Source organism: Lactuca saligna, chromosome 5 (genome assembly GCF_052625555.1).
Source record: "Lactuca saligna cultivar CGN05327 chromosome 5, ASM5262555v1, whole genome shotgun sequence".
Lineage (NCBI taxonomy): Eukaryota > Viridiplantae > Streptophyta > Magnoliopsida > Asterales > Asteraceae > Lactuca > Lactuca saligna.
The window spans coordinates 49,318,175-49,345,357 of record NC_136421.1 but is presented as its reverse complement, the minus strand read 5'-3'; the positions used below and the strand labels follow the sequence as shown (position 1 = coordinate 49,345,357).

The 27,183-nt window shown below is 33.2% G+C and overlaps 3 protein-coding genes and 1 long non-coding RNA gene across 9 annotated transcripts; 3 read left to right on the top strand and 1 right to left on the bottom strand.

Annotated features, from left to right (window-relative positions):
• The first annotated feature begins 9,309 nt into the window (after nucleotides 1-9,309).
• Nucleotides 9,310-12,903, top strand: LOC145047696 (uncharacterized). 4 transcript variants are annotated; one of them, XR_013682336.1, is made up of 8 exons: nucleotides 9,310-9,667; nucleotides 9,785-10,081; nucleotides 10,194-10,243; nucleotides 10,344-10,574; nucleotides 10,826-11,054; nucleotides 11,381-11,566; nucleotides 11,657-11,875; nucleotides 12,390-12,903. It is a non-coding gene; the product is annotated as an uncharacterized LOC145047696 (long non-coding RNA). The 4 variants fall into 4 exon arrangements; XR_013682338.1 differs by having other exon boundaries at nucleotides 9,311-9,667; nucleotides 10,933-11,059; XR_013682335.1 differs by having other exon boundaries at nucleotides 9,312-9,667; nucleotides 10,826-11,059.
• On the top strand, nucleotides 12,903-13,307 carry LOC145045277 (uncharacterized). Its single transcript, XM_078993614.1, has one exon. The coding sequence runs from the start codon at nucleotides 12,903-12,905 to the stop codon at nucleotides 13,305-13,307; it is 405 nt and encodes a 134-aa protein (XP_078849740.1).
• A 111-nt stretch (nucleotides 13,308-13,418) lies between these two features.
• LOC145045276 (uncharacterized) lies at nucleotides 13,419-14,889 on the top strand. The gene is made up of 3 exons (XM_078993613.1): nucleotides 13,419-13,857; nucleotides 13,977-14,240; nucleotides 14,363-14,889. The coding sequence occupies exons 1-3, from the start codon at nucleotides 13,419-13,421 to the stop codon at nucleotides 14,887-14,889; spliced, it is 1,230 nt and encodes a 409-aa protein (XP_078849739.1).
• A 2,558-nt stretch (nucleotides 14,890-17,447) lies between these two features.
• LOC145048407 (Protein kinase superfamily protein) lies at nucleotides 17,448-23,430 on the bottom strand. Of its 3 annotated transcripts, none has more exons than XM_078996881.1 (16): nucleotides 22,997-23,430; nucleotides 22,481-22,587; nucleotides 22,171-22,377; nucleotides 21,079-22,098; nucleotides 20,828-21,000; nucleotides 20,529-20,754; nucleotides 20,372-20,464; nucleotides 20,152-20,292; nucleotides 19,983-20,075; nucleotides 18,841-19,125; nucleotides 18,679-18,767; nucleotides 18,463-18,514; nucleotides 18,329-18,385; nucleotides 18,079-18,225; nucleotides 17,922-18,002; nucleotides 17,448-17,792 (listed from the first exon to the last, which is right to left on the bottom strand). In XM_078996881.1, the coding sequence occupies exons 1-16, from the start codon at nucleotides 23,211-23,213 to the stop codon at nucleotides 17,694-17,696; spliced, it is 3,087 nt and encodes a 1,028-aa protein (XP_078853007.1). In that variant the 5' UTR covers nucleotides 23,214-23,430; the 3' UTR covers nucleotides 17,448-17,693. The 3 variants fall into 3 exon arrangements, with proteins under 3 accessions (XP_078853007.1, XP_078853008.1, XP_078853009.1); XM_078996882.1 differs by having other exon boundaries at nucleotides 17,922-17,999; XM_078996883.1 differs by having other exon boundaries at nucleotides 22,493-22,587.
• Between the last annotated feature and the right edge of the window lie 3,753 nt (nucleotides 23,431-27,183).

Below are 27,183 nucleotides of genomic sequence, written 5' to 3'. Positions count from 1 at the left end.
AGTCTCATTAGGAGAATGTGCATAAGCTAGGAACGGAGAGTAAATTTATGTTCCATGACACTTTCATGTGTCAATTTACGGTAGCTCCATACAGGAGTACATTATAGTATTCCCCTTGGATGATTATAAATGGTGGGTCCAGATCAGATAAGTATAATGGTATGTTTGGTCACCTCTCATAGTATGTGAAAACACTTGATCATTCTAGAAAGTTGTGTGAATTACGTTGCTATTGTGTGCTCATTACTCACAGAAGTAGATGAAATGGGATATCATATTCAACAAACACTCTAAATGCTCGTATGTCTTATGAATTACACATGCCAAGGAAGCCTCTGGTTGTGTAGTCAAAACTTGTAATTGTTAATTAGGTGAGATAATTTCTCCCTGATAATCATGGACTATGATATGTGAGGAACGGTTGGAATGGATATGTAGGAATGTAAGCCAATATTGTGGGATTGAAATCCCTATATATCTCACTAGGTTTCCCCAATCTAGTGCACTTAGTAAATAGGCGAGATAATTTCTCCCAGATAATCGTGGACTAGGATCTGTGAGGATCGGTTGGAATGGATATGTAGGAATGTAAGCCAATATTGTGGGATTGAAATCCCTATATATATCATCAGGTTTCCCCAACTTGGCCCACTTAGTTTATATGCATCACAAGTATCAAGACTTAAGCTACTGGAACTTGATTAGGATGTTCAGTGATTGAGAGACAACCTGCAATAGTATTCAGGAACATCAAGTCTTTACATTGTAACTTATGTATATGTATTGATTATGACATACTTAGGGTTTTAACATTTTGGAAACAAACATTTGTAATCAAAATGATCTTTTGTACTAGGGTTTTCCGCAAAAATAAATAAATAAATTTTAAAAGTGTAAATAAAAGTTTTAATTGGTTCTGAAAACTAGAGAATGTCACTTGTTAACTGAGTCAGTGATACAAAGAGCCCTTGGAAATGGGAGAGATATTCGCTTCTAGAAAGATACATGAAGTAACCCGATTGCTCTGTGTTTAAATTTGATAGATTATTTGCTCTTTCCAAAAACAATGTTGTTAGAAAATTTTGGTCGTTAAATGGTTAGGATTCTGAATGCCATCATGGTTTGAGAGGGGGATTAGAGATTGAACAATACTAAGAATTGCTTTTGATTTTATAAAATGTGAATTACACGGATGTTCGGGATAGTTAGTGATAGGCGGTTAGCTCTCTTAAGATGGACATAGATGAACGATTTTTTTACTAGTAGTTTGGAGACCAAATAGAATAGATATGTTCCAATTATAGTCAATATTTTAACTTGGAGGATTAACATGGATCGTCTTCCTACACATATTAACTTGGACAGAATAGGAATATAATTGGATTCTACTAGATGTCTTAATTGTGATGGAGGTTTGGAGACAATTCAACACATGTTTTTTACTTGTAACATAGTGGCGCAAGTTTGGGAGAGAATAGCTTCCTAGATTGACTTGAGTATTCCTACCTTCGGATCTATGGCATACCTATATCGTTGGTAAGATCTGATCCCTATACGACAACCAAAGAGGGAGCTTGTCCTTTCAATCATTATGAAAGTTGTTTGGGTGATTTGTTGTTTTTGGAACGCTTTGGTTTTAGGAACAAAGAAGTATTGGAAACAAACGATTATTGACACTATTACCTTGTACGCATTTAATTGGTTTTCTTTTAAGACCTCTAATCCTATGATTCCTTAAGTTTTTGTTGTTCTTTGCTAGCATCTAGCTAGCTTTTATTTATTTATTTTTATAAAAAAGCTTTTCCAAAAAAAAAAAAATATTATATATTATCATTAAAAAATTATAGAAAGATTATTCACGTCGAACTCGTGCATGGGCGCGACCTGCGGACACGTATAATCTTCATATATGCAATATGAAAATGTCTTCATCGGATATGTTATGCTAACAACATTCGTTTATCTATAAGAAAATGAAACCGAAATTTTGCATCCAAAAATTAGAAATCCTCATTTATAGAGAAATTGTGAAGTCGGTCACAACTACATTGTGAATGATTACTTTCACGATGATACAGTCTACATTGAAAATTTCAAACCTTGGTTCCGGATGAGGAAAGAATTATTTCTACGCATTATTGAAGATGTGAAAAATCGATTTTCATATTTTCAACAGAAGATTGATGCAATAGGTCACAAACGTTTCTCTACAATTCCAAAATATACAAGTGTAATTTGTCAACTAACATTCGACATGGGGCCAGACTCACGGGATGGGTATTTGATGATGTCAAGCCAGACTCTCAATTGGACAATCCCTCTTGAAATGTCCTGTCTCACCACACTTGTGGCATACTGGACTTATTCCAGCCTCGGGGTTTGGAGTGATGCATTGGGCCAGGTTCCTACAAAAACATGCGGTGTGCCCCATCTTGTTGCACTTATTGCAATATAATTCCCGACAGACTCCATGATGATGGTAGTTGCACTTGCTGCAACGTGGGAGGTTTCCATGATATGGTTTTCTCGGTGCTAAGATAATAAGGTCAGTGGGGATAAGGACTGCTGCAACTCGTTGCCTTTTTGTAAATCCTTGAGTCGAACTGCTCCCTTTCTCTTTCCCGAACTTTCGTTTCATGATCTTAGGTTTGGGGTTTGGGGTGTCTTGGAAAGTTGTACCCCGTTGGTTTCCTTGGTTGTTACTACGGTTGGAATTGTCGGCACTTTATCCATTTTGTTTGTGTTGTTGGCACTGAGTTGCGCCATGACAGCTGCCACGGCAGCCGTTACAGCGACTTGGAAGGTTGTGGAGTCGATCTGTAGAATTGATGGTTCGCCAATGTGTTGGTTATTTTCATGGGAAGATATGATTCTGATGCATGATGAGAAACAAGTTCGTAAGTAACTATGGTCATTTCTTGTTGTATCTCATCTATGATTATAGATATACAGTCATGCATGCGCACATATAAGTCACATGTTTTGTTGCACGATTCTCAATGTTTCGACCTACATCCCTATGATGTATTTATGGTAATGGGTAGTAGTAGGTATTGGACGATCGTTAATTTTAACAAAATGGGATACAGATATCAGTACAATTAGTTGGTTTGGATTACATGGGTTCTTGGAGGGCATACCTCTCTTGATTTACTACTACTAGTTGTAACGAAGTACATAGTAAACCTAGGACCTAGTGCGAGTAGTGTAGTGACGCTCACATGCCGAAATAGCGTACTAGGTGCTCAGCCATTTCACTCATTTCATGAGTGGCCTCTTCCGCTCTCTGCTCGGCTAAGGCTGCCCTAGCCTATGTCGTATGAGCTTTTGTCTTACGGTGGCCACTTCCTCCTTTAAGGAGCGTAGACGGTCGGTAAGTTCCTCCTGCTCTGCGTGTTGGTTTGGTATTGGCCCCGAAGGGTAAGGCTCGCTAAGGATCTCCCCCTCATAGTCCATCTCTTGGTATTCTTTAGGACCCACTTCTGGGTTTTCCTCATGAGCCTCTTCTGGATCCTCCTTGATCCATTTGTTGGCTACTACGGAAGGGTAGTGGGGGTCCTCATGGTCAAAAATTCATCCATGTTGCCCATACGATAATAGAGGTATGAGATGTATGTAGAAGATTTAGGTGTGAGTGTTATATGGTATCCTAATATACTCCTATAGTATTTTAAACTTTATGTTCGATCCCAATGTTCATTTGCATGTATATTTTGTAATTTTAGACTTTTTGCAACATCACTCTCACTCCCAAACACATGTTGGTCGTATCTCAAATAAATATAGTTGATCAGATTATATTTATCCCAGATATGATTACATAACTGTCTAGGTTTGACTGTAGTGTCCAACATCTAATTACTTTTGTTTTGTTCTTATTATGACATTGCCCTAATATGTATACTTTTATAAAAAAACTTATATTTCTAAAATATACTTTTAGTCAGAGTGTTTTAGTCCCATGGTATTTATAGATGTATATCTTGTATGGTTTGATACACTAGTTCACTATAAACCTGGCTCTGATACCAATCTGTCACACCTCCAAACCAGAACGGCGGAAACGTCTAGCGGTGGATGGAGTGACTTCATGTATAGTATCATAACAATTTATTTAGTAATGAAACATAGCAACACAAACATCCATACATTTAGATTTCACGTATTACATTGGTTACAAACACAGTTGTTCAAAAGAAGAATACAGATAACTGAAAACTAGGAAAAACATGAAACGACGATGTCGGCCCTCAAGTAGGGTTGAGCACCTGTCTGCTGGCATCCTAAGAATACGAGTCGTTTTGAAAAGTGTCAACTAAAAATTTGGTGACTTCATAAGCATTTTTGTATAAAATAGTTTTGCACTTATTTAGAATAGTTCTTGTTGTACTTTCAGAAAATCTGATATTTTCTATAAAAAGAGTTTGTAAGTCTCGTTCTAAAAAAACGTGAGTATATGCATGCATGTCCTTTGTTTTCTTTTGTTATATTTGTAAGGAGTATGTTCCCAGAAAATCCAATATTTTCCTTAATATGAACTGAACTTGAAAATAATTCATTGGTATCTTTTCCTCATAAAGTAATAATGTATATTTCCAAAAAAATGTAGTATTTTTCTTAAAGGTAAACTATGGTCTCAAACCCTAACGCCATGATGGAAGAGAGTATCATACAGAAAATAGTTTATAGTTTCATTTCTTCCAATAAAACCAATGAAGTATAAGCTTCTCGTAAACCAAAATCATTTCGTTAATCCCTATGTGAGCCGTTATAACCATTTTTGATACAACTAAAATGTCTGTCATGACGCTCTTCGGGCGTCGGTTTCGGTAGGATATTTGTCACCCTAGACTGGTCTCGTCTAGCTATAACAAACAACTCAGGTGTGGGGGTGTCAACCCCATATAAATCTATACACAATTACCCTACTCTCCCTCCATGGGACTCTAGTTATAACTACAGGACTTACGGTGTACGCTAGGTAGGTACAACGAAGGGAAATCTCACAAGAGCCTTAACAGGTTTATGGAAATTTCTAGTCTCTTTTTAGAATAAGAAAAATAACTTTTCTACTGCAAACTTGTGACAGGTGTTTTATGGTACATAGTTTATGGCATGCCAATATTTCTGTCATGAACTCTTTTGTACACCATTTTGGTAAAAACTATTCATAACACTTTTATTAAAAAAAAATAGTCCTCATAAAGGTAAATAGTTGTAACATTTGGTATAAAAATAACATAATATCTTGGGTTTTAACCCATCAAAATCGTGAATACAGGTTTACGATCATTTTACAAATATAATTACTTTTAGTAAAATATCAAATCACATATTTACGTTTTGCACCTTCTTACCGTTTTTGAAAGTTTTGAGTCAAAATATTTTTATGTTGATTTTTATGAAGATACATAGGATAAAATTTCTTTTTCACCAATAGTTGTTCCATTTTCAGCACCATATTTAAGATTCATGCAATTATCCAAAGGTTAAACACATAACACATAAGTACATGTTAATATCCAATGGTTAAACGATATTTGACTTGTATCCTTCCCTAAAAACAATGAAAAACTCGAAAATATGGGGGTATGAAGCTCACCTTGAGTGGTTGATGTGTATACGTTGAAGTGGTGAGATGAAGATTTCGAGCCTAGGATCTTAGATGGAGATGATGAACTTTCTTGGAGATGGCTTTATCCTAAGGTTTTAACACATTTTGATGTAAACAGAGTGAAATCAACATAAAATGTATAAGTTTTAGTAGGAATCTCGAAAATACTTACAAAGATCTAAGGATGTCTTGAAAGGGTTTTGAACTTGCAAGCTTGGAAAGTTTGCTTTTAAGAGGAAATGAGATGTTACTGGAAGTTTAATGTTGAAAATAAGGAAGATCCTAAGTGTGATTTTGTTTATTATAAAGAAATGTAGTGATAGGACATTTACTTGGAGGTATGGAGGTTAAAGCATAGATATATGATGGGTAATACGTAGGTTATTGTGAATGTGTTGGAGATGGAGATTACATCAAGTCATAAAGTCAAACCCTCTTATCTACTTTATTTGGCCAAATCACTTTATGATTTAAAATAATATATTTATAAATCTTAAATATTATTTTATGTAAATATGTTTTAAATATTTAAAATTGGCATAAAATAGGGGCTTAAGGGGTCTGGGTTATAAAAATACGAGTTTGGTGGGATTCCCGACGTCAAAATCTCTTAGAATAGAAAGAATGTCCAAGATGGTCAAAAATCTGAAGTCAAATGGTGAATTCTAAAGTCAATCTTCCAATTCCGGAGTCATCCAGCAAAAATTCTGACATGGCCTTCAACTTTTGGAGTCGAAACAGAAGTTCCGAAGTGGTCTTTCTTGATTCCGGAGTCGAATCAGAATTCTGAAGTGGCCCTTCCTGCTTCCGGATTCGAATCAAAATTCTGAAGTCATCTGGTTCCGAAACCAAGTAGTACGTTCCGAAGTGAGGCAAAATCCGAAGTCAGCTTATAATTCCGAAGTGATTGATCTAGTTCCGAAGTGGTGTTGTTCTTTTGAGTTTTCTACTCCCGTTTTGGGTTGTTTTCTATATAGGTAGGGATGGATTGATGTTTGTGTTTATGGAAAAGCTTGAAAGAGTTTTGAGGACATTGAGAGAGATTTTGGAGAGATTTCAGAGAGATTTGAGAGAGAGAGGGAGAGAGAGAAATAAAGAGAAAGAGATTTTATTTGCAGCCGGTATCATTGTTTTGCTCCCGAAATGTTAACTTTATGAACTTCACTATATCTCATTATGAATGTTACTAATCCCCGAAGTATAGGAAACTGAAATTACCGAGTCATTACATCACTCACCCCATTTAGGGTTTAGATCTTTTCAAACATATGAAACTTCCGAGTGATACTTTGTATTAAAATGGCAAGCCATTTATTTTTACCTTATCGTATTAGTACAAGTTGAGTGGACCGAGTTGACTTGTTGGTTTATTTGACCTAATATTTTTTACGGTTGTCACAGTATTTATGCAAGCCTACATTTATTAATCCCACCAATTACATACGACACATGTTTAGGGTTGTCACAGTATTTATGCAAGCCTACATTTAGTCGAGAGGACCGAGTTGACTTGTTGGTTTATTTGACCTAATATTTTTGATGGTTGTCACTGTATTTATGCAATCCTACATTTAGTAGTATTGAAAACAAACATAGGTTCCCTTGAATGCTTGGTAGTATTGATTGTACACATTGGGGGTTGTTAATGTGCCCTAATACGTAGCGCGTTCAATTTATGTGAGGCGGTCAGAAACAGCTGACAATAATTTTAGAAGTAGTGGTTTCCTATGATCTTTGGATCAATCATGCAATTTTTGGTCCAATGGGTTCCAACAACGACATCAATGTTCTAGACCAATCAACGATATTCAACGACATCTACATTGGAAAATCGTATGATGTGTCATTTCAAGCAAATAAAACATCATACAAACCCGGGTATTACTTTACCGATGGGATATAGTACAGTTGTGAAATATTTCTCATGTCTAAATGATGAAAAGAGAATAAAGTTTAAGTCGACCCAGAATTAACTAGGAAGGATATTGAGCGGGAATTTGGTATTTAAAAAAGACATTGGGAGATACTCTCATCAACAGTATGATCATTTAAGCGAAAAAAGAACAAGTAGTTTGATTTATGCATGTTTCATATTGCATAATATGGTTATAGAAGATGAGGGAAAAGACAATTTATCACTATAATGAAAATGAGAATTTACCAACATTTGAAGGAGTAGGTATTTGCATGGTAGTAGAAGGCGCTACTCGATACATGTTTGGCTGACTGCCGAGTAGCGAGTACTCGGATTCGATAATTCATGTAGAAATATTTTTAGGGAAATTATATATGTCAAAATCATAAGTTTATTGAAATATATAATAAAATTAGATACGTGTGAATACACAAAAAAATAAAAAACACACAATGGTCTCACTTCGTCGATAATTACAGAAAATTTAAGATATATATATTGTAATAATCACATGTGTGTATGTTAGATAATAAACCATTAAGTATATTAGACATATCAATCACTGAGTTCGCCAAGTTTTACAACACTGTTTGTTTCAGTAACGGACCGATCGAGGAGTACTTAGATTTTGTAACTTGTCTCGGTAAGAGGCCAACTAAGGAGTACTCCGTTGAGTAATTGGGCCAACTCGGCGAGTTTTAAAACACCTGGTATTATATATATATATATATATATATATATATATATATATATATATATATATATATATATATATAAAAGATCAAATAAAAGCATTAATTAAAATAAAAACATGATAATACTTTTTTATGTTATTATTCAACTATGAATTTTGTGTATGTATAATATTATAGTATATTCTAATATGAATATTAACATATGATTTATTGATATATTCATTGTTAAATAATGTCATAAAACTGTATATACAAAATTTATTACAGCCTAATAACATAAAAATAGTATTTTCTCATTCTTATTTTATTTAATATTTTATTTGAACCATCTCATATATATATATATATATATATATATATATATATATATATATATATATATATATATATATATATAATGACCATTTGCTTCTTGGACTCTTTAATTTCTAGACTTAGGCCTCGTTTGACATATGCCGACTAAGAAAGTGCTGACTGAGAAATGTTTGTATGGGTAAGAAATCCTGACTGAGTAAGAAATCATGTTGCTTGATAGTACATCTGACTGAATGTGCTGACTAATAAAAAATGATCATTTTACCCTGCTACTATGTATAGTGATGGATGAAGTTGATGAATAATTATAAAAACATACAGATTGTCATACAAAATGTGAATTACACACAAGTCATTTAAAAATCCAAATAAAAATTATCGTACAAAATGTAAATTAAACATAAGTTATTTAATATCCAAATAAAAACATAATGAAATTTCTTTTTTAGTCTTTAACACAACTAACTCCAGTTTAATCAATGATATTTCATTATTCCTTCCTACTTATATTTAAACTTTGAAACTTTATTAGTTATTAACTAATTGATTTCTTTTAATATATATATATATATATATATATATATATATATATATATATATATTTCAAAGTTAGCAATAGTAAACTTCACGGTTTTTTTTTTCACAAATGGCCCTCACTTTATACCGGGGTTTCCTAATTTGGAATGGTTTGTGTTGTGGGCGGTATTTGATGTTTTTCTGATATTTTTGCTCTTAGTCTTCTGGTCTATCCATGTCTTTGTTGTATGCTTTCTTAGTTGTTTTCCTAGCCAATTACGCTTGGATTGTTGTACTTCTTTTCCTTTTTTTTCAGTTACCACACGGGTTACCACAGGTTAGGTTATGTCTTTACTTCCCGATCCTTCCACTGTCTTCCTTTTATCTCTCACTGCTTCTTTATCTCGATCCTTTCAGTGTCTGTAAGTGTTTCTCTTTAGAAGCGATTGAGCACAGCCATAACCACCGTCTGTTTCACTTCGTGTTAACGTCGTCCCATCACCAATACTATGGCGCTCCCCTTTCTTGCACCTCCAGCACGCTCCCGCTTTCTCACAGCCTCCACCACCATCACGTTTCATCTAATTACATCCACATTTGAAACCTAACATTGTAAGTTTTATTTGTTTAAACGAAATATAAAGGATATCATTCGATTCCCCACACATTTTTCTATGTTTAATATGTTTCAATCTATGGTTGTAATTAATTATGAATTGTTTTTTGTAGCATCTGTTATAGATTCGTTCGATGGGTTTTCAAATTCTAGGGTTTATCATGGTACTATTGATTGATTAGATTTTGATGACCACACGACCCAATTGATTATCGAGCATGAGGTTGATAAATGGAAAAATGAAGGTATGAACCGCAGGGGTTCTCGATTCCTCTATGATGACCACTGGAGAGCGCCGCCTCGATTTTTGATAGCATGATATCAAGGTAATTATCACAGATTCAAGCAATTGTATATCGATTCCTCCTCGGTTCCTTTGGATTCCATCTACATCGATAACCTGATATCAGGTAATTATAGGGTTTTTTCTTTTGATGATTTTTCTTGATTTTGTTTATATTTAGTAAAGTTGATTTGTGCTTAAAAATTATATATGAAATTGGTTGGTTGATGCGAAATCAGGGACAGAGGATTTTTTTGTTGTTGGACATCATATCTTAGTTCTTACTCAGGTGAAAGAGTCACTTGCTTCTTTCACTCATGTTTCTGTTCATGTATTGTGATTGCTTTCTGGGTTTCTGGGTCATCTAAAAGATTTTGTCATTTTTGTAGGTTTCTGGTTGCTAAAACATGGATTGAGGAAAGGGGAAAAAACAAACTGAGATGGGGAGATCGTTAAGAAAGGACTATTAGTTACTTCTCTAGTGATTCGCCTTCATTAACCCTAGCTTTCTCTCTATACTATCAAATTAATCTTATCGACAACATCCCCAATGGAAGTATTATGATATATTTATAGTCGCCAGCTATTTTCAGATTCCCAGCTTCAAAATTATTTTTCAGGTCTCAACTCTTTTCTTATGTTTGATGCTCAAATAACTTTTGAGACACATCATTCAGTTTGAGGGTAAATTTGTAAAAATGAGTTATTCTTTTTACATTACGTCAAAAAAAAAAAAAGACTCATATCATATCAACAAATCAACCTATGTTCTCATTAAGTCAAAAATATGTTTTATCAATCTCAATTTCTATTTGTAGGTGTTAGTGATTGTTTATATTTTTACTGGATATTTTTGCTTTGATGAATTTAGGTTCGTCAATACGGTTTTGAACAAAATTCGTTAATATCACCTCGAAGCAATTTCATTTTAGAGGTGTTAGGCCTGATCATGCCAATGCATTGTCGTGGTTCTTAAAGGTTGTAGACAAAGGTGCACCAAAGTCTGGAGCTTCTTGGTTAGATCTATGCAGGAGGTGTTGCAGTTAAACAAAACTACACAAAAGCTCTCGAATGACTCACATATGCGTGATATTGCTATGGTTTGGTAAATTTTTAGAAGTAGATTGTTATGGTAGAAGGAAATAAAAGTAGGATGCTATAATAAAGAAATAAATAAAAGTAATTAGCTATTAATTGATGATTTTTATGGAAATGAAAGTATGATATTATAATAAATAAATAAATAAAAGTAAGTTGCTATAACACAAGTCTTTTTGAAAAAACAATTGAGGGTCTTTTGAAAAAAAAAATTGAGTTTTTTTTTTTTTTTTTTTTGGAATAGAAAAGAACTTTTATGAATGGTTTGCAATAAGCTTAAGATGTGAATAAATGATCACTATATCATTTTTTGTATTTTCCAAAGCAGGTTCTACAAGAAGGGGCTTTGCATGCTTTGGCATCATCGCATCTGTCATGCTTCCTCTCAAGCATATATTAATGATCACAACTGATAAAAATAATCGCATGCTTCGTGCCAAATTGACAGACCATATTAGTTTGGTTGGGATGATTGCTGGAAAATATAAGTTCAAAGATGACCCGTTCCAAATAAGTATATACATTCTTCGATGATAGCAAGATTTTAAATTTAATTTATTTAAAATTATTTTCTATTTCATTTGCGGTCGTAATTTAATTACAGGCCTGTTATTTTCAAACTTGGGCTTTGGACCCTCCCGAATCAGACTCCAAGCAGCAAGCATAGTCCAAATTCTCCAAGAAATAGTCCAGAAATCAAAACTAGTTCTTCCCCAATTCCTCGTTCGTTGAATCATTGATGCCTACTGTTGCTGTTGAGTCAGGGTCTCACACTCTCACTCTCTCCATCGCCCATCGCTAAGCGCCATTCACCAAAAATCAAGTATGCAATCCCGAATCTTGTTCTTTCTTTTCCAGTTCTCTTGTTCTTTGTTTTGATTGAATATTGTGTTGCATTGTTGATGTTGTTTGCGAGTTTCTCTTGACTCCTCTTTTCTCTCGGTCCAAACTCCAAATTAGAAGTTAGAGTTTCTTTTTTAACTAGGATTTCAATTTATCAATTTGATTTATTAGTATTCAATTATGATTTGTTTAGCTCTCTTCTAAGTCTATTTATTGTAAGTTGTAGGATAGTAGGACATTGGACACCAAACTGGAAGTATGGAAAAGAAAAAAAAAATGATTTTGTTAATTGTTATGCTTCAAAAAAACTGAAAACAAAGATGGAGGAAAACCTTAGACTATTTTTATAAAATGGATTTGGCTATCAATTTATCAATTTGATTTGGTTTCACTTTTCAATTTTCACGCACTGTTAATTGGTAAATGAGTTATTGGTTATTTTTCTAATTTTGATTTTGATTGAATCAATTGTTCCTTCATTTTGATTTTTATAGATATAATCATGGGAAAGATGAAAACCTTAGACTATTTTTACAAAATAAAGGTAGATGATAAAGAAACTAATCATCAAAATGAAGAGAGTAAACGTCACAAAGCTTCAACAAGTGAGCCACAACCGCAAGAAACAGAAAATCAACAAGAGAATGAGCCACAATTGCAAGAAAAGGATAAACAACAACAGAACAAGCCACAACCACAAGAAAAGGAAAATCCTAATGAAGTTGATTTGAATAATCTAGAAAGAGATCCCGCTAAACGAAAGCAAATGTGGGATTATCCGGTTAATTTAATAGAACAAGTGAGACGAGCTTATCTGAATTTAGGACCTTTCCAAATAGATCTTAAGGAGTATCAAGGTAAAGGTTCAACAAAACATCCTCGTAGATTCAAATATTCTTGGTTCAACATTTTCCCTAATTGGCTAGAATACTCTCCAACAACACGCGCTTCTTATTGTTTTATTTGTTAAATATTTAATGATAAACCAAGTGTGTGTCATGGTTACAATGCATTTACTGTTAAAGGATTTGACAATTGGAAAAAAAGTTAATTACGGGAAAAATTGTGCGCTCTTGAAACATATTGGTTGCTCAGAACATAGAAATGTTGTTGCATTTGCTGAAAACTTGATGAACCAAGCAGCACACATTGAAAATATCATAGTGAAGCAAAATGAAGCACAAATATTGAAGAATCGTTTACGATTAAAAGTGTTAATTGACACAGTTCGTTGGTTGACCTTCCAAGATTGTGCTTTACGAGGACATGATGAAACACCTGATTCCAAAAATCGTGGTAATTTTCTCCAACTTCTAAAACTTCTAGCATCGTATAATGATGAAGTTGCAAACATTGTATTAGAGAAAGCTACTTATAATTCAAAGTATACTTCTGGGGAAATTCAAAAATAAATTCTTAGTATTATTGCAAATAAAGTTCGAAAGCATATTCGTAGTGAAGTGGAGGATTCATACTTTTTTGTCATGGTTGATGAGTCACGGGATGAGTCTCAAAAAGAGCAAATGGCGATAGTTTTGAAATCTATTGATGCGGAAGGAATCATACGGGAAAGGTTCTTGGATTTGGTTCATGTTAGGGATACATTATCATTAATCTTGAAAACAAATATGTGGAGACAACTTTTACACTATCAATTTGATGTTAGTAAAATCTGTGGCCAAGGTTATGATGGTGCTAGTAATATGAGAGAGGAATGGAACGGATTACAAGTACTTGTTCTTGAGGATTGTCCTTATGCATATTATGTTCACTGCTTTGCTCACAGATTGCAACTAGCCTTGGTGGCTGCTTCAAGGGAAATTATTTCAGTTCACCAATTTTTCACAAATTTAATTTTTACAATTAACGTAGTTTGTGCTTCCAGTAAGCGTCATGATGAGTTACAAAAAGCAAAGGCAACTGAGATTGAAAAATTATTGAAAGTAGGTGAAATCGAATCAGGTAAATGATTGAATCAAGTTGGGACTTTAAGAAGAGCTGGTGATACACGTTAGGGTTCTCATTTTCGTTCCATTGTAGTCTTCTTAATATGTTTGCTTGTACTCATGTTGTTCTCCAAGGAATAATTAATGACGTGTCTGCTACCTATTTTCAACGCGGAGATGCTGATGCAGCTTACTGTTATCTGAAATCATTTGAGTTTGTGTTTATTCTTCACCTGATAAAGGAAGTAAGGGGAAAAACTGAAATACTTTCTCAAGCTCTACAAAAGAAATCTCAAGATATTCGTAATGCCATGGAGTTAGCTTCAGCAACAAATGAGGGTCTAAATGATTTCAGAAACAAGGGATGGGAGTCTTTATTTGCACAAGTAAAGTTTTTTTGTGAAAAACATCAAATAAATATGTCAGATATGAATGCTCCATATACTTCTACTCGATACAGGCCTTGAAAAATAGATAATCATGTTACTTTTGAACATTTTATCGAGTGGATTTGTTTATAGCCACATTGGACAAACAGTTACATGAGTTGAATAGTAGATTCAATGATCGGGCGATGAAGTTGTTAAGACTTAGTTCTACTTTAGTTTCTAAAGTGATTAATGTTGATCAAAATTGTCTTCTTGTTGAGATGTATTGTCCTAAAGATTTTGCGGAGCAAGAGATGATTCAATTACGATATCAATTGGAGATTTTTAATATTGATATCACAAAGAATCGCAGACTAAGTGGTGTATCAACTATTGCTAACCTATGCAAGCGTCTTGTGGAAACTCAGAAACGTAAGACATATTATTTGCTTGATAGAGTGGTTTGGTTAATCTTAACACTTCCAGTTTCTACCGCAACAACAGAGAAGGGATTTCCAACAATGAAAATATTCAAGAACCGTCTTCGCAATAAGATGTCGGATGATTTTCTCGCAAACAACTTGGTGATTTACATAGAAAGAGAAATCGCTGAAAACATTGATTTGAAGTCTGTAATTGATGAATTTAAAGACATTAAAAGTTGTCGGGCTGAGTTGTAATTCTTTTTCTAAGTGTTTTTGGTTTTTATTTGTTGAAAACAATTTGTTTTTTTTTTAAGAACGTTAATTTCAATTTCTAATACTCCCCCCCCCCCAGTTAATTGTTCAAGGTCTGCCACTACATGCAGTTTGACTTTTTATTCATAATAAGGTAATAAATAGCAACACATTTGATTCTTTTACCTATAACTAGCAAAGTAATTGCAGTGTGCACCAACATTGTGGTGGAAGCAGTGAATTGAAGACAGAACCATGTATATTTGTCTTTAATTCGACTTTCTTTGACAAAGTTCACAGTAATTGCAGTGCATATCCAAAAAAGGAAGAAACTATTTACTTAGAGGTGAATTTGTATGCTTTTACTTTTGGACTTTGCCGTGTTATAGACGAAAATATATTGGGTAAATGGCACAAAAAATACTCTTTTTACACAGAAATTCGATTTTGACACCATGTTTTTTTTTTTTGTCAATTTTGACACTGTGTTTTCCAATTTGTTACAATTCTGGCCACTTGACCGGTTAACCGGGTTGCATGCTGATGTGGCATGATGATGTGTCAGTTTTGATGATGTGGCATGCTGACATGATATGCTGACGTGTCAAAATTGAATTTTTTTTCTCACAAAAAACACTAAGTTTTCATTTTTTTTTTCGATTTTGACACTAAGTTTAATTTTCCTTTTCAACTTTGACACTGTTTTTTGTTCCAAATCGAACATCATTTTTTCCAATTTTGTTCAATGTTGACAATTTTCTATTTGAAACCGTATAAATAGTTTTTTAATATATTTAAATCGTATAAATATGTTTTTTTTTTTTCATTTAAAAACCATAGTTTTGTATAAATACATTTTTTTACACTCAAACCATATTTTTATGTATAAATATGTATTAGTTATATAAAAATTGTATTTTATATTAAATATGCAACTTTAAAATGTGTTTGAAGGTTTGAAGACGTGTAGTCGATCAAAACTCGGATATCAAGTTTGCAATTCATCAAATTTTTACATCTTATTAGAAACTTATGGTTAGTTTGATTCTCATGATATAACTAATGCTTTGAATGTAAGAAAAAAAAAACACGTTGTATTTAAATAAAAATGTGGGTTTTAAACGAAAAAAATATGTTTATACAATTTAAAATGTAATAGAAAAAAATATATTTATACGGTATCAAATGGAAAATAGACAAAATTGAACAAAATTTGATAAATGATGTTCGATTAGAACAAAAAAAAACATAATGTCAAAATTGAAATAAAAAATTAAACTTAGTGTCAAAATCGAAAAAAAAGTGAAAACTTAGTGTTTTTTGTGGAAAAAAAAATCAATATTAACACATCAGCATATCATGTCAGCATGCCACGTCATCAAAACTGACACGTCAGCATGTAACCTGGTTAACCGGTTAAATGGTCAGAATTGTAACAAATTGGAAAACACAATATCAAAATTGACACAAAAAAAAACACGGTGTCAAAATCGAATCTCTGTGTAAAAAGAGTATTTTTTTTACCATTTACCCAAATATATTAATACTGTAAACAAATTCATACTTCACAAAGCGGGGTTCCTCATCTAGTTAATATTAGAGTAAATTACTGAAATCGTCATTGTGGTTTGGTCAAAATTACACGTTTGGTCCCTAACTTTTTTTTGCACTCGGATCGTCCCTGTGATTTGATTTTGTTGCGTTTTTCGTCCCTATGGTTTGATAAAAATTGCATGTTTGGTCCCTAACTTTATGTATGTAAGGGACGAAAAATGCAACAAAATCAAATCACAGGGATGAAAAACGCAACAAAATCAAACCATAGGGACGATCCAAGTGCAAAAAAAAAAAGACCTAACGTGCAATTTTGATCCAACCACAGGGACAATTTTAGTAATTTACTTTTAATATTAGATAATACTTCATTTTAATATTCAATATTACACATTAAATTCTTATCTATAATATAATTTTTGATTTTTTTTCTATAACCATATTTATTTGTTTCATATTTCAAAACAAAAATGAAAAGGTCGTGTTTTTACGTTTTGTCATGTTATAATTTATTTCATAAAATTGACATGTTTGCGTAAAAATGAGAAATTTAAATGAATATGTCTTTTAATGCATTTCATAAGATGGGAATAACTTAGTTAATCATTGTTTGATGAAGTTAATGGAAACTAAAAAAAAAAAAAAAAAAAAAAAAAAAAAAAAAAGAAGAAGCTATGCATGAAATCGAGTGAATATCAGTGCAATTTATATATTCTTTAGTTTCACGAGTCAAAACTCCACACATTTCATTAGACCCCACGTATTTCAATACAAATTAATTTAATTTATTAGTAGCAACAATCTCCGTGCATATGTGATATATCGAGTCACGTACCATGAAATCCAAATACAGTTGCTTAAGGCTTAAGCCTTTGACCGATGAAAATGAGTTTTGTGTTTGTGTACATACAAATGCAATGTCGAACACAAGTTTATTTTTAATTTTTTTTTTTTTCATAAAAAGTTGTAGTGCCATTATGTTTCATGAATACTTGTAAACTGTTAAAAAAAAGTTAAAGTTTTTCCACTACATTTCCACATAACAATCATTAACTTCAAATATTGCTTTTTTCCATATGGTGTTGGAAGTTAACTTTGTCGCTAGCTATAACAATGCTACATTGAATTTCCAATATTGCCCTCACTCGATGAGGAAAAAGGAAGGAGAAATCTTACACTCAAAGGGGCATTTATGGTAGTGATGACAACTTTAAACTACGTATGCTTTCTACTAAAGGAAAGCATACAAGAATCTACGAGGTTGGAGCATTTTGTGGAGATGAACATCTTGACACATCCTTGCTGTTTTGTTGAAGCACTTCATGATTAATTGATGCCAATTGTGATAAGTTCTGCATACATAACCAATATCATACGATTTACACTACACATACCAATTTACCCTTTTACCCCTGTCCCTTTTTGTCATTTTACATGTATAGAAACATGGAAAATGACAATGTTACCCTTGGTATGCGTACCTTGAAAGAGAAATTTATCCATGAAAGATCATCATCGGGAGGTGCTTCGAACTCTGCAAGATCTCCACATACATCCATCTTCTGAAAAAAATAAATAAAGATAAATGTCTATGAAAAATATTTAGTATAAATAAATAAAGAGAAAATAAATGTGTACTTCTCTAGTGTCTGAACAGAATTCAGTAGTGTCTGAAGCTGCATCACTACAGTCTTGATCATCAGGTGTTCCAGTTGAACTACAACTATGTCTTGAAATAAAGTAACTAGTATCATCTATGCCATCTGGTTGTGGTATAAAAGCAACCTATATATATATATATATATATATATAAATATCTAAATTTAGAAAAAATAAATAAATTATTATTAACGCAAATTATGTGGAAAATGGAAATAACATGACCCACCTTCTGCATGGCAAGTGTATCCCAGTTTACACCATTAAAGAACGGATGTGATTTTACCTGTAAGTGAAAAACAAGTATAAGAGTCGATATATTTGGTAATAAAATTATAAAAATAAAAAATAAAAAGTAATAACCTCAGATGATCCATGTGCTCCTAGACGCTGATTAGGGTCATGAATAAGAAACCTAAAAAAACATGGATTCAAACGAGACAAAATGACCATTTTACCCTTGCATTCCAACAATAGGATATATATATATATATATATATATATATATATATATATATATATATATATATATATATATATATATATATATATATATAGTGAAGACTTGAAGAAACCAACCTGTTAATCAGGTCTTGGGCTTCATACGACATCTGATCTGGAACAGAAGGCCATGGGATTTTTGCATTAAGAATGTTGTTGAATATTCTCTGAGAAATTTCAATAAAATATATGTTAGGAATAAAAGTTACGATTGAATTAAAAAAAAAAAATTAAATTTACCTCTGGATGATCTGAATTAAAAGGTGGGGTTCCTGTTAATAATTCGAATAAAATAACACCAACAGACCACCAGTCAGCAGCATAACCATGTTCAGTTCCAAGAAGTATTTCAGGGGCCAAATAATCAGGTGTACCAACAGCAGCTGATCGCCCCCTTCTATCAACACTACTCCATTCATGGTCAACGCTTTGACCATCTGAAACAATAACACCCTTTGACTCTGGTCTCGTCAAATCATCCGTACTGTTTATTAGACCAATTTTAGACAGCCCAAAATCTGTAAGCTGATTAAATATATATATAACATAATTAGAACCACAATTATATAGTAATTGCATAAACAAGACTAAAGTACGTTTTTATATTCATGCATTTGATTTGATATGATTATATTTAATAAAAAGTAGAGTAAAATACACAAATGGTCCCTAATGTTTAAGGTCATTTGCACGTTTGGTCCCTAACTTATTTTTTTTAACTCGGAAGGTCCTTACAGTTTGTAATGGTCCCTAATGTTTGGGGTCATTTGCACGTTTGATCCCTAACTTATTTTTTTAACTCAGAAGGTTCTTACAGTTTGTAAATTACACGAATGGTCCCTAATGTTTGGGGTCATTTGCACGTTTGATCCCTAACTTATTTTTTTAACTCGGAAGGTCCTTACAGTTTGTAATGGTCCCTAATGTTTGGGGTCATTTGCACGTTTGATCCCTAACTTATTTTTTTAACTCGGAAGGTCCTTACAGTTTGTAAATTACACGAATGGCCCCTAATGTTTGGGGTCATTTGCACGTTTGGTCCCTAACTTAATTTTTTAACTCGGAAGGTCCTTACAGTTTGTTTTTGTTGCGCTCTTGGTCCCTGTGTTACCTAAAATGACTATTTTGCCCTTGATTTTTTAAATAAGATGTGATAGGTAAGGTAAAGTAATGTAAGATGGAATGGGGGTGTGTTACTGTGTTTATAACTTTATTTAAATAAATTTAAAAAATCCAGAGCAAAATAGTCATTTTATGTAAGATAGAGACCAAGCGTGATCTTCCGAGTTAAAAAAATGAGTTAGGGACCAAACGTGCAAATTACCCCAAACCATAAGGACCATTTGTGTAATTTACTCTAAAAAGTATTAACACATTAACACCTTGATATGACCATCGTGTGCGATTAATATATTGTCAGGTTTAAGATCTCGATGAACAATGCCTAGTGAATGAAGGTATTCAAGAGCAAGAACCTGTGATATGAAAATAAATCTTTTAAAGAGTCAAAAAAATAAATAAATAAATAAATAAATAAAGTTTTTGACAAACCAATTCTGCAATGTAAATGCGTGCTATATCTTCTTCAAGGCAACCAACATTCCTTAGCAAAGAGAATAGATCACCTCCATTTAGATACTCCATCACTAAATAAAGATTATCTCTGCTTGTAAATGAATAGAAAAACCTAACCTACAAATAAAAACCAATATTCAGTTTATTCACATATTCTCATATACAATTTCAAAGTTCATAATTCATGATTCATTACCACAAATGGGTTTCGAACTGTGATTAATATATTACGTTCAGCAACTATCCTTTCAATGTCATTTTTTCTTAGCATGTCCATTTTCTTGAGGATCTGTACAAATGAGTGATCATTAACAATGGTGTTAAAAAAGGAAAAGATTTTACTCTACTTATACCTTTATAGCAAATAAATCACCAGTTGTTCTTTTACGTGCAAGAAATACTTTCCCATAAGCTCCTCTACTTATTGGTTTAATAATCTCGAAATCCTCAATGCTTGTTCTCTCTTTATGTAGAGAATGTGAAGGAGTTGAAACTGAACTACTTGGAGATGCAGTGTCCACAACATCACTCATTCTTCTATTTGAAGTCTCTAAGTCACATGCAAATATGTATTTCTCTCTGTATACATATAAGGAAATGTGAAAAATAAAAACATGGTTGTTAAAAGTAGAGATGCGTGTATGCTTTTCACCTAATGAGTTTTTCTATTCGATGACCAAATGTATCAATAACAAGTGCTTTTAACTTGCTATGTTGTAAAACATCTTGTAAATCTTCCATACAAGTAAGCAAGGCCTCATGTGAACTTTCTTCCATTAGATCTGTCTCTGCTGCAGAATGAGCAATGTCTCTAAGATCTGTCATCTAAAGAAACAAGGAAAATTACTTATATACCCTTATAGAAACCAAATGCAAGAAAAGGTAAAAGATTAAAGAACATACCTGTTGCACATCCTCTAACTCGGAAGGATGGTTGAGTTCTAACCAGAAGAAGTCAAAGTTTGCAGCTTTTGGTGTGGAAGATGCTGATGTCATGCTTCCTGTTGAGGAGGGAGGGCCATTTAGACTTTTCACACCAGGAAACCCTTTGAGATTTACAAAGTTACAAGGGGTTGAATCTTCTATGCATGCAGTGTCCATTTCATGAAGATCCTCAAACATACCTTCAACGCCTTTATTTCTCCACTCACTCATTTTAGGAGAGCATCCATCTAAATTTTGAAATTGTGAATTTTGAGGGCTATCATCTGCAGGAGTGCAGGATATGATGATTTGATCAAGTATCTCTGAGAGTCTTAAAAGGCTTTCATTTACATCTGAACCTTTTATATCACATTTTTCTGCATATGCACATATATAAGAATGAGACTCCAAATGTGAAGCTGGAACATATTCTTCACATATCCGACAAATTACTAAATCGCCCGAATCTTCAGATTGTGGCCATCTCTCTGTTGAATCCTCCTTTTGTGTATGTAATTTTTTTTCATTATCCAATAACTTATTATTTAAACCATCAGTGGAATGGGAATCAACGATTCCTAACTTTAAAATCCGGCTCATTTCATATGAAGGAATCTTTTCTAAACATTCTTTCATTTTAAGAAGGGACACCTCATCAATATGCTCACTGTGTTTCTCAAAATGCAACAACCTTGTGCAGCGTGTTAGTATAAAAAGCATCCGAGTAAAAAGCCATTTCAATGGGCCTGTTTGGCAATCTTGCCTCTTTTTTGTTAAATCTTGAACAATGGCTTCACATTTGGTGCGAAAGTCTTGGCATGACATCTCTATACATTCTTTAGAAAGAATGAGAAGGTGTTGAATTGATCTTTGATCTTCTAAAGATAATGTTTCTGACTTTTGTGATACCTCAATCACCTCCCCTTTGAAGCATGCTAGCTCTGTGTTTACCAAATCTTTTGCAGCATTGAAGTTTGACCTCAATGATCCCAAAAGTTCCTGAATGTTGACTAGTCAGAAAACAAGAACAAAGGTGAATACTTAATCGCATCAAAGGTAATAAAGGTATACCTTCAAATCACTAAAGCTATGAGATCGTGTGTATAAAGGTCTAATGCCACCTTTAGGCCCGAGTTCATGTGAAAAGCTTTTCATCACTTCTGGCATTTTATCTATGTTTCCTGCTTCAGTTTGCTTTCCAAATGTGGATCTTCTTACCTTCTGTTGTTTACTTGAAACAGCTTCCTTATCGAATGCCTTGACCTCATGTTGTCTTTTCTGCCACATTTTAGATTGAATTATTCAATAACTGAAATTTTCCAGTTGAAAACTACAGTATGTATCATCTAAAATGAGTAAACACTCATCTGATCATGCTTACATGAAGTCTCACCTCAGTTTCAGGAGGCTTATCTCTAAGAGCTCTATCAGAATCCTTGGAAAGATGAGATGTCAACCATCGAGCAATTTTTTTCCCTTTGCGGAATCCTGGTACATAGAAGATGCTCTTTTCAGATTTCAAAATATAATTCAACAACGAATTGAATATGTCAAGCATTTTTAGGAGTAAGTGAAAAACATATGTTGATAATTTGAATTTGTCAACCCTTACAATTAACCGCAAAATTTAAGCTAGCCAAGTCGCTGATTGTTATAAAATAGAAATGATCCATTCTAGTGCTAAATTCTTCTACATATTTACATGTAAATACAGTATCTCGATTAGTTCGACAACGAATTGAATATATCAAGCAATCGAGTAACAAAAAATCAACCATAATTTTCACTAATCAGGAAACGAATTAAAATAGGCAAACCGCAACAACGACAACAACAACAGTAACAGAGTCAAATATTTTCATCTGTGTGTGTGTTAAAGGAAAAACAATATGAGCACCTTCTTTAGAAGAATGAAGCTTCACAAATCCTTTGGAAAAAGACCTCTGATGATTCTGCTTGAAACGACTAGCTATAGACTTTCTATGGAAATTACTAGAGCTGAGCTGATTGTTATCGTTGGAAGAAGACGTAATACGAGTCTTAATTCGATTCAAACCGGTCGGAATCCCCACCGCCTCCGACGATTCACCGTCGTTTCGAGTCGGTCCAGCCATCTGTATTCTATACACACTAGTGAATCTTGTTCATGAGAAGTGAAAATGAAATACCTAACTATCATATACCATAGATGAATATGATCATATGAAACCTAAAACTGTGAAACTTATGCTGATTGCTTGGTGATTGAAAGAGAGAGATAACGGTGGGTGTGTTCGAATTTCATGGCTGCTGAATGAGTCTGTCACGAAAGAAGTCGATTGAATTACAATTTACAAGTTACAAATTATAAAAATAAAATATGAAAGAAAATGTCAAAATATTTTGGTTTTAGAATATGTAAAACATGGTAAATGTGAAATGGTGCCCATTCAAATAAGGTTAAAAGTATCATGCTTAAAATCAGATAATTATGGATATTTGGGATGTTTTGGTTTGATTTTTTTATTTTTATAATATAATTATTCTCTTTTAAAAACGTGTTGTAAATTACACCAAAGACTAAATGAGAAAGCATGAGACCAAAAAGATGTGTCCAAGTAGAATGTAAAATATGAAATTCATAACAACAACCTCAAATTTTTTATATAAAAACATCAAACCAATAATATTAATCAAACATCACCAATGTAATTGTAATTGCAACATAAACAAATTACCAACTAATAACTAAACTCGACAATAATCATAATAGGGCTTTTAGCACTGTAGCACAACAAAGTTTGATAAATTTATACATTAAGTCACTCAAGTATTTTTTGTGTCTAATAGACCATTAAAGTTGAATTTTACTTATAAATTATACCATTATATGACCTGATACATGAACAGTCAATTACTTAAGTGATTAAATATGTAAATTCGTCAAACTTTGTTCTGCTACAGTGTCAAAAAAAATTGATATATATGAAGTCACGTCAGCATGTCACTCATTAACCGGATAAAAGTTCCTTCAAACCATTAATTAGTCGGTCTTTCCTAACGTTAAGGACCAATTGAACACAAAAAATACGTGAGTAACTAAATGTATAAATTCGTCAAACATTATTGTGCGACAGTGCCAAAAACTCATCGTGATAATAGTACATCAAATTTTATTTATATCCAATTTTTTTTTACATAAAAAATGCAGAACAATCCATTGGTTATACCGGAATTTTTTATCTTTAAAGGCATACAAAAAAAAACTTGTACCAAAACTATCTCTAAACATGGTCGTTTTTGTTTAGGAACCTTAGGTGTATATCGTATAAAAAGTTTAATGACTAAAATTAAAAGAAGAAGTTTCTAACTAATATTGGACATTGGATATAAGTTGTTGTATTATTTCAAAAAATTATCTACATCTATCCGTTGATTTGTGTAGATATATGTCGACCTACTGTTTGCGAACAACTTCTAAAAACTGGTGGACATGTTAGTGCACCAAAGTAGAAAACCACTTCTTGTTAGGATATAATTATATCTAAGGTTTGTAGACCTCACTACCATTGGTGGATATGGTCATACGGCGGGTTTTTTGTCCAAAAGTAGCACTATGCAACACAAACTAATGCAACTTGAGTTTTATTACAGCAATAAATTCAAACAATATTCAACATTAGATTCAAACTTAATATACAATATATATATATATATATATATATATATATATATATATATATATATATATATATATATATATATATATATATATATATATATATATATATATATATATATATAATAAACCCAACAATAAATTCAAACTTAACATATAATATTTGGGTCCCATATTAGAAATAAAAAATATCTTGGTTAGAGCTTGTTAATTAAAAAATTTACTAAAAAAACTTTGAAATTAAAAAAATCTCTTACTATAAGTTTTTTATTTTTCAAAAAAAAATTGTTTGATTACAAAACCACACCAAAAGCATTATCACCTCACTATGATATATTAATATTATTGCAACATTTAAATAACACCATTATAAAATACTCACATATATATATATATATATATATATATATATATATATATATATATATATATATATATATATATATATATATATATATATGGAGAGAGAGTGATAAGGAGAGAAAAAGAAAAAATATGAGTATTAGATGTGGTTATATATGGTTTGCACCACAATTGGTAATTGTGGAAGTGGTGATGCGGATGTGATGTGTCCACATCCCCGCCATATTGACATATAAGCCATCAATTGTTTTTGAAACAACCACACCCTAAGGCATAACTTAGCTTATGGCAATTAGTTTTTGGTGACAGAAGTGAGTTTGTTACATGCCAAGGTGGCTCTTTTGATCCATTGAAAAGTTTAAATCTTATTATAAAGACTAAACTGCACAAATGGTCCCTGTGGTTAGCTGAAAATTGTCACTTTTGTTCAAAAAGTTTTGGACTAACATCAGAGGTCCAAAGTTTTTATTTTGTTGCGGGTTTGGTTCAATTTCCTTTAAACTTTTTCATAATGACAATATTGCCCTTACTTTTATATTTTTTAGATTTTAATTTATTTAAATATTATTTCTCTCTCTCTCTCTCTCTCTCTCTCTCTCTCTCTTCAGCTAACAAGAACACCGGAAAGTCTGAACACTACCGTCGGAAAAGATAAATGTCACCACCGAAAATGATGAACGTCACCACCACCACGGCAGGTCAAAACATCTAGCCAATATGACCACTGTAAGTCAACATCACCACCATCTCCTTGAAAACCTCATATCTGAAAAGTATAATTGGAAACCACCGCCACTGCTACCATTTCTGTGGCGACTCCGACAAAAGGGTTCTAACCCATTTTCCCACCACCCATTTAGCCGGACTACCACCATCGATGTCACCTATTTTTCCACCACCTGGTAACTTAAAACCACGACAAATCTTATCTGCAACTTGAAGAAGGGAGGCTTGACGCCATCCTCCTCATCAAATATTAGGTCTCCGCCGCCTTCGTTTCTCTACATCTCCGGCGCTTCATCGTTCCTCAAATCTGAAAGCCTCCACCAACCTTCAACGGGAAAACCCTCATATTTGATAGCTTCCACCGCTGTTTGGGAACCCTAACCCTAGCGCCGTCAAATCTGAACCGAGACGAACGATATAGCGAAGTAGAGACCCTAAACGGACGATTGGAGTAATGTCGCTAGCGTTTATCAATCTCGTAGCTTGAATCGTCGTCGAAGAAGGTTAGAGATGAAGAGAAAATAAGGCGGAGAAATGGGTGACATCACTATGTGTTCAATGGGGGTGAGTTTGAATACGCCTCCATCGTCTTTCCAGATTCGATGAGAATGTGTTACACCAGACGATAATGACAATAGAATGGTGGTGCTCCGCCGAAATCAAAGTTGATGGTGTCGTCGGAGTCGGAGTCGTTTGCGGTATCGAAGAGATGTCGCAGGTCTGGAGCTTTAGAGTGGGTTGAGGTGAAAGAAGAGATGGTGGTGCTCCATACGGTAGGTAATACATGTTGGTGGCCTCCGAACCCCTCAGTCACTGGAACACTCAATCACCGGAAGCCTAAGTCACTGATGATTGTATTTTCATTTTCAGAAAGTTTAAATGAGGAAGATGGATTTGTGGAGAGAGAGAGAGAGAGAGAGAGAGAAAGAGAGAGAGAGAGAGAGAGAAAGAGAGAGAGAGAGAGAGAGAGAGAGAGAGAGATTTGTTTATTTATTTTTTATTTTTATTTTATTCAGAAAACATTAAAATAATTAGAAAAAATTAAAAAATAGAATATCAAGGGCAAAATCATCAATATAAAAAAGTTCAAAACAAATTGGACCAAATTCGCAACAAAATGAAAACTTTGGACTTCTGGTGCTAGTCCAAAACTTTTTGGACCAAAGTGGCAATTTTCGGCTAACCACAAGGACCATTTGTGTAGTTTTGTCTACTATAAATAAAGTACCAAAAATATTATAGAAAATTATATGAATCGTCCCTATGGTTTGGGATAATTTGCACGTTTGATCCCTAATTATTTTTTTTAACTCGGATTGTCCCTATAGTTTGGTTTC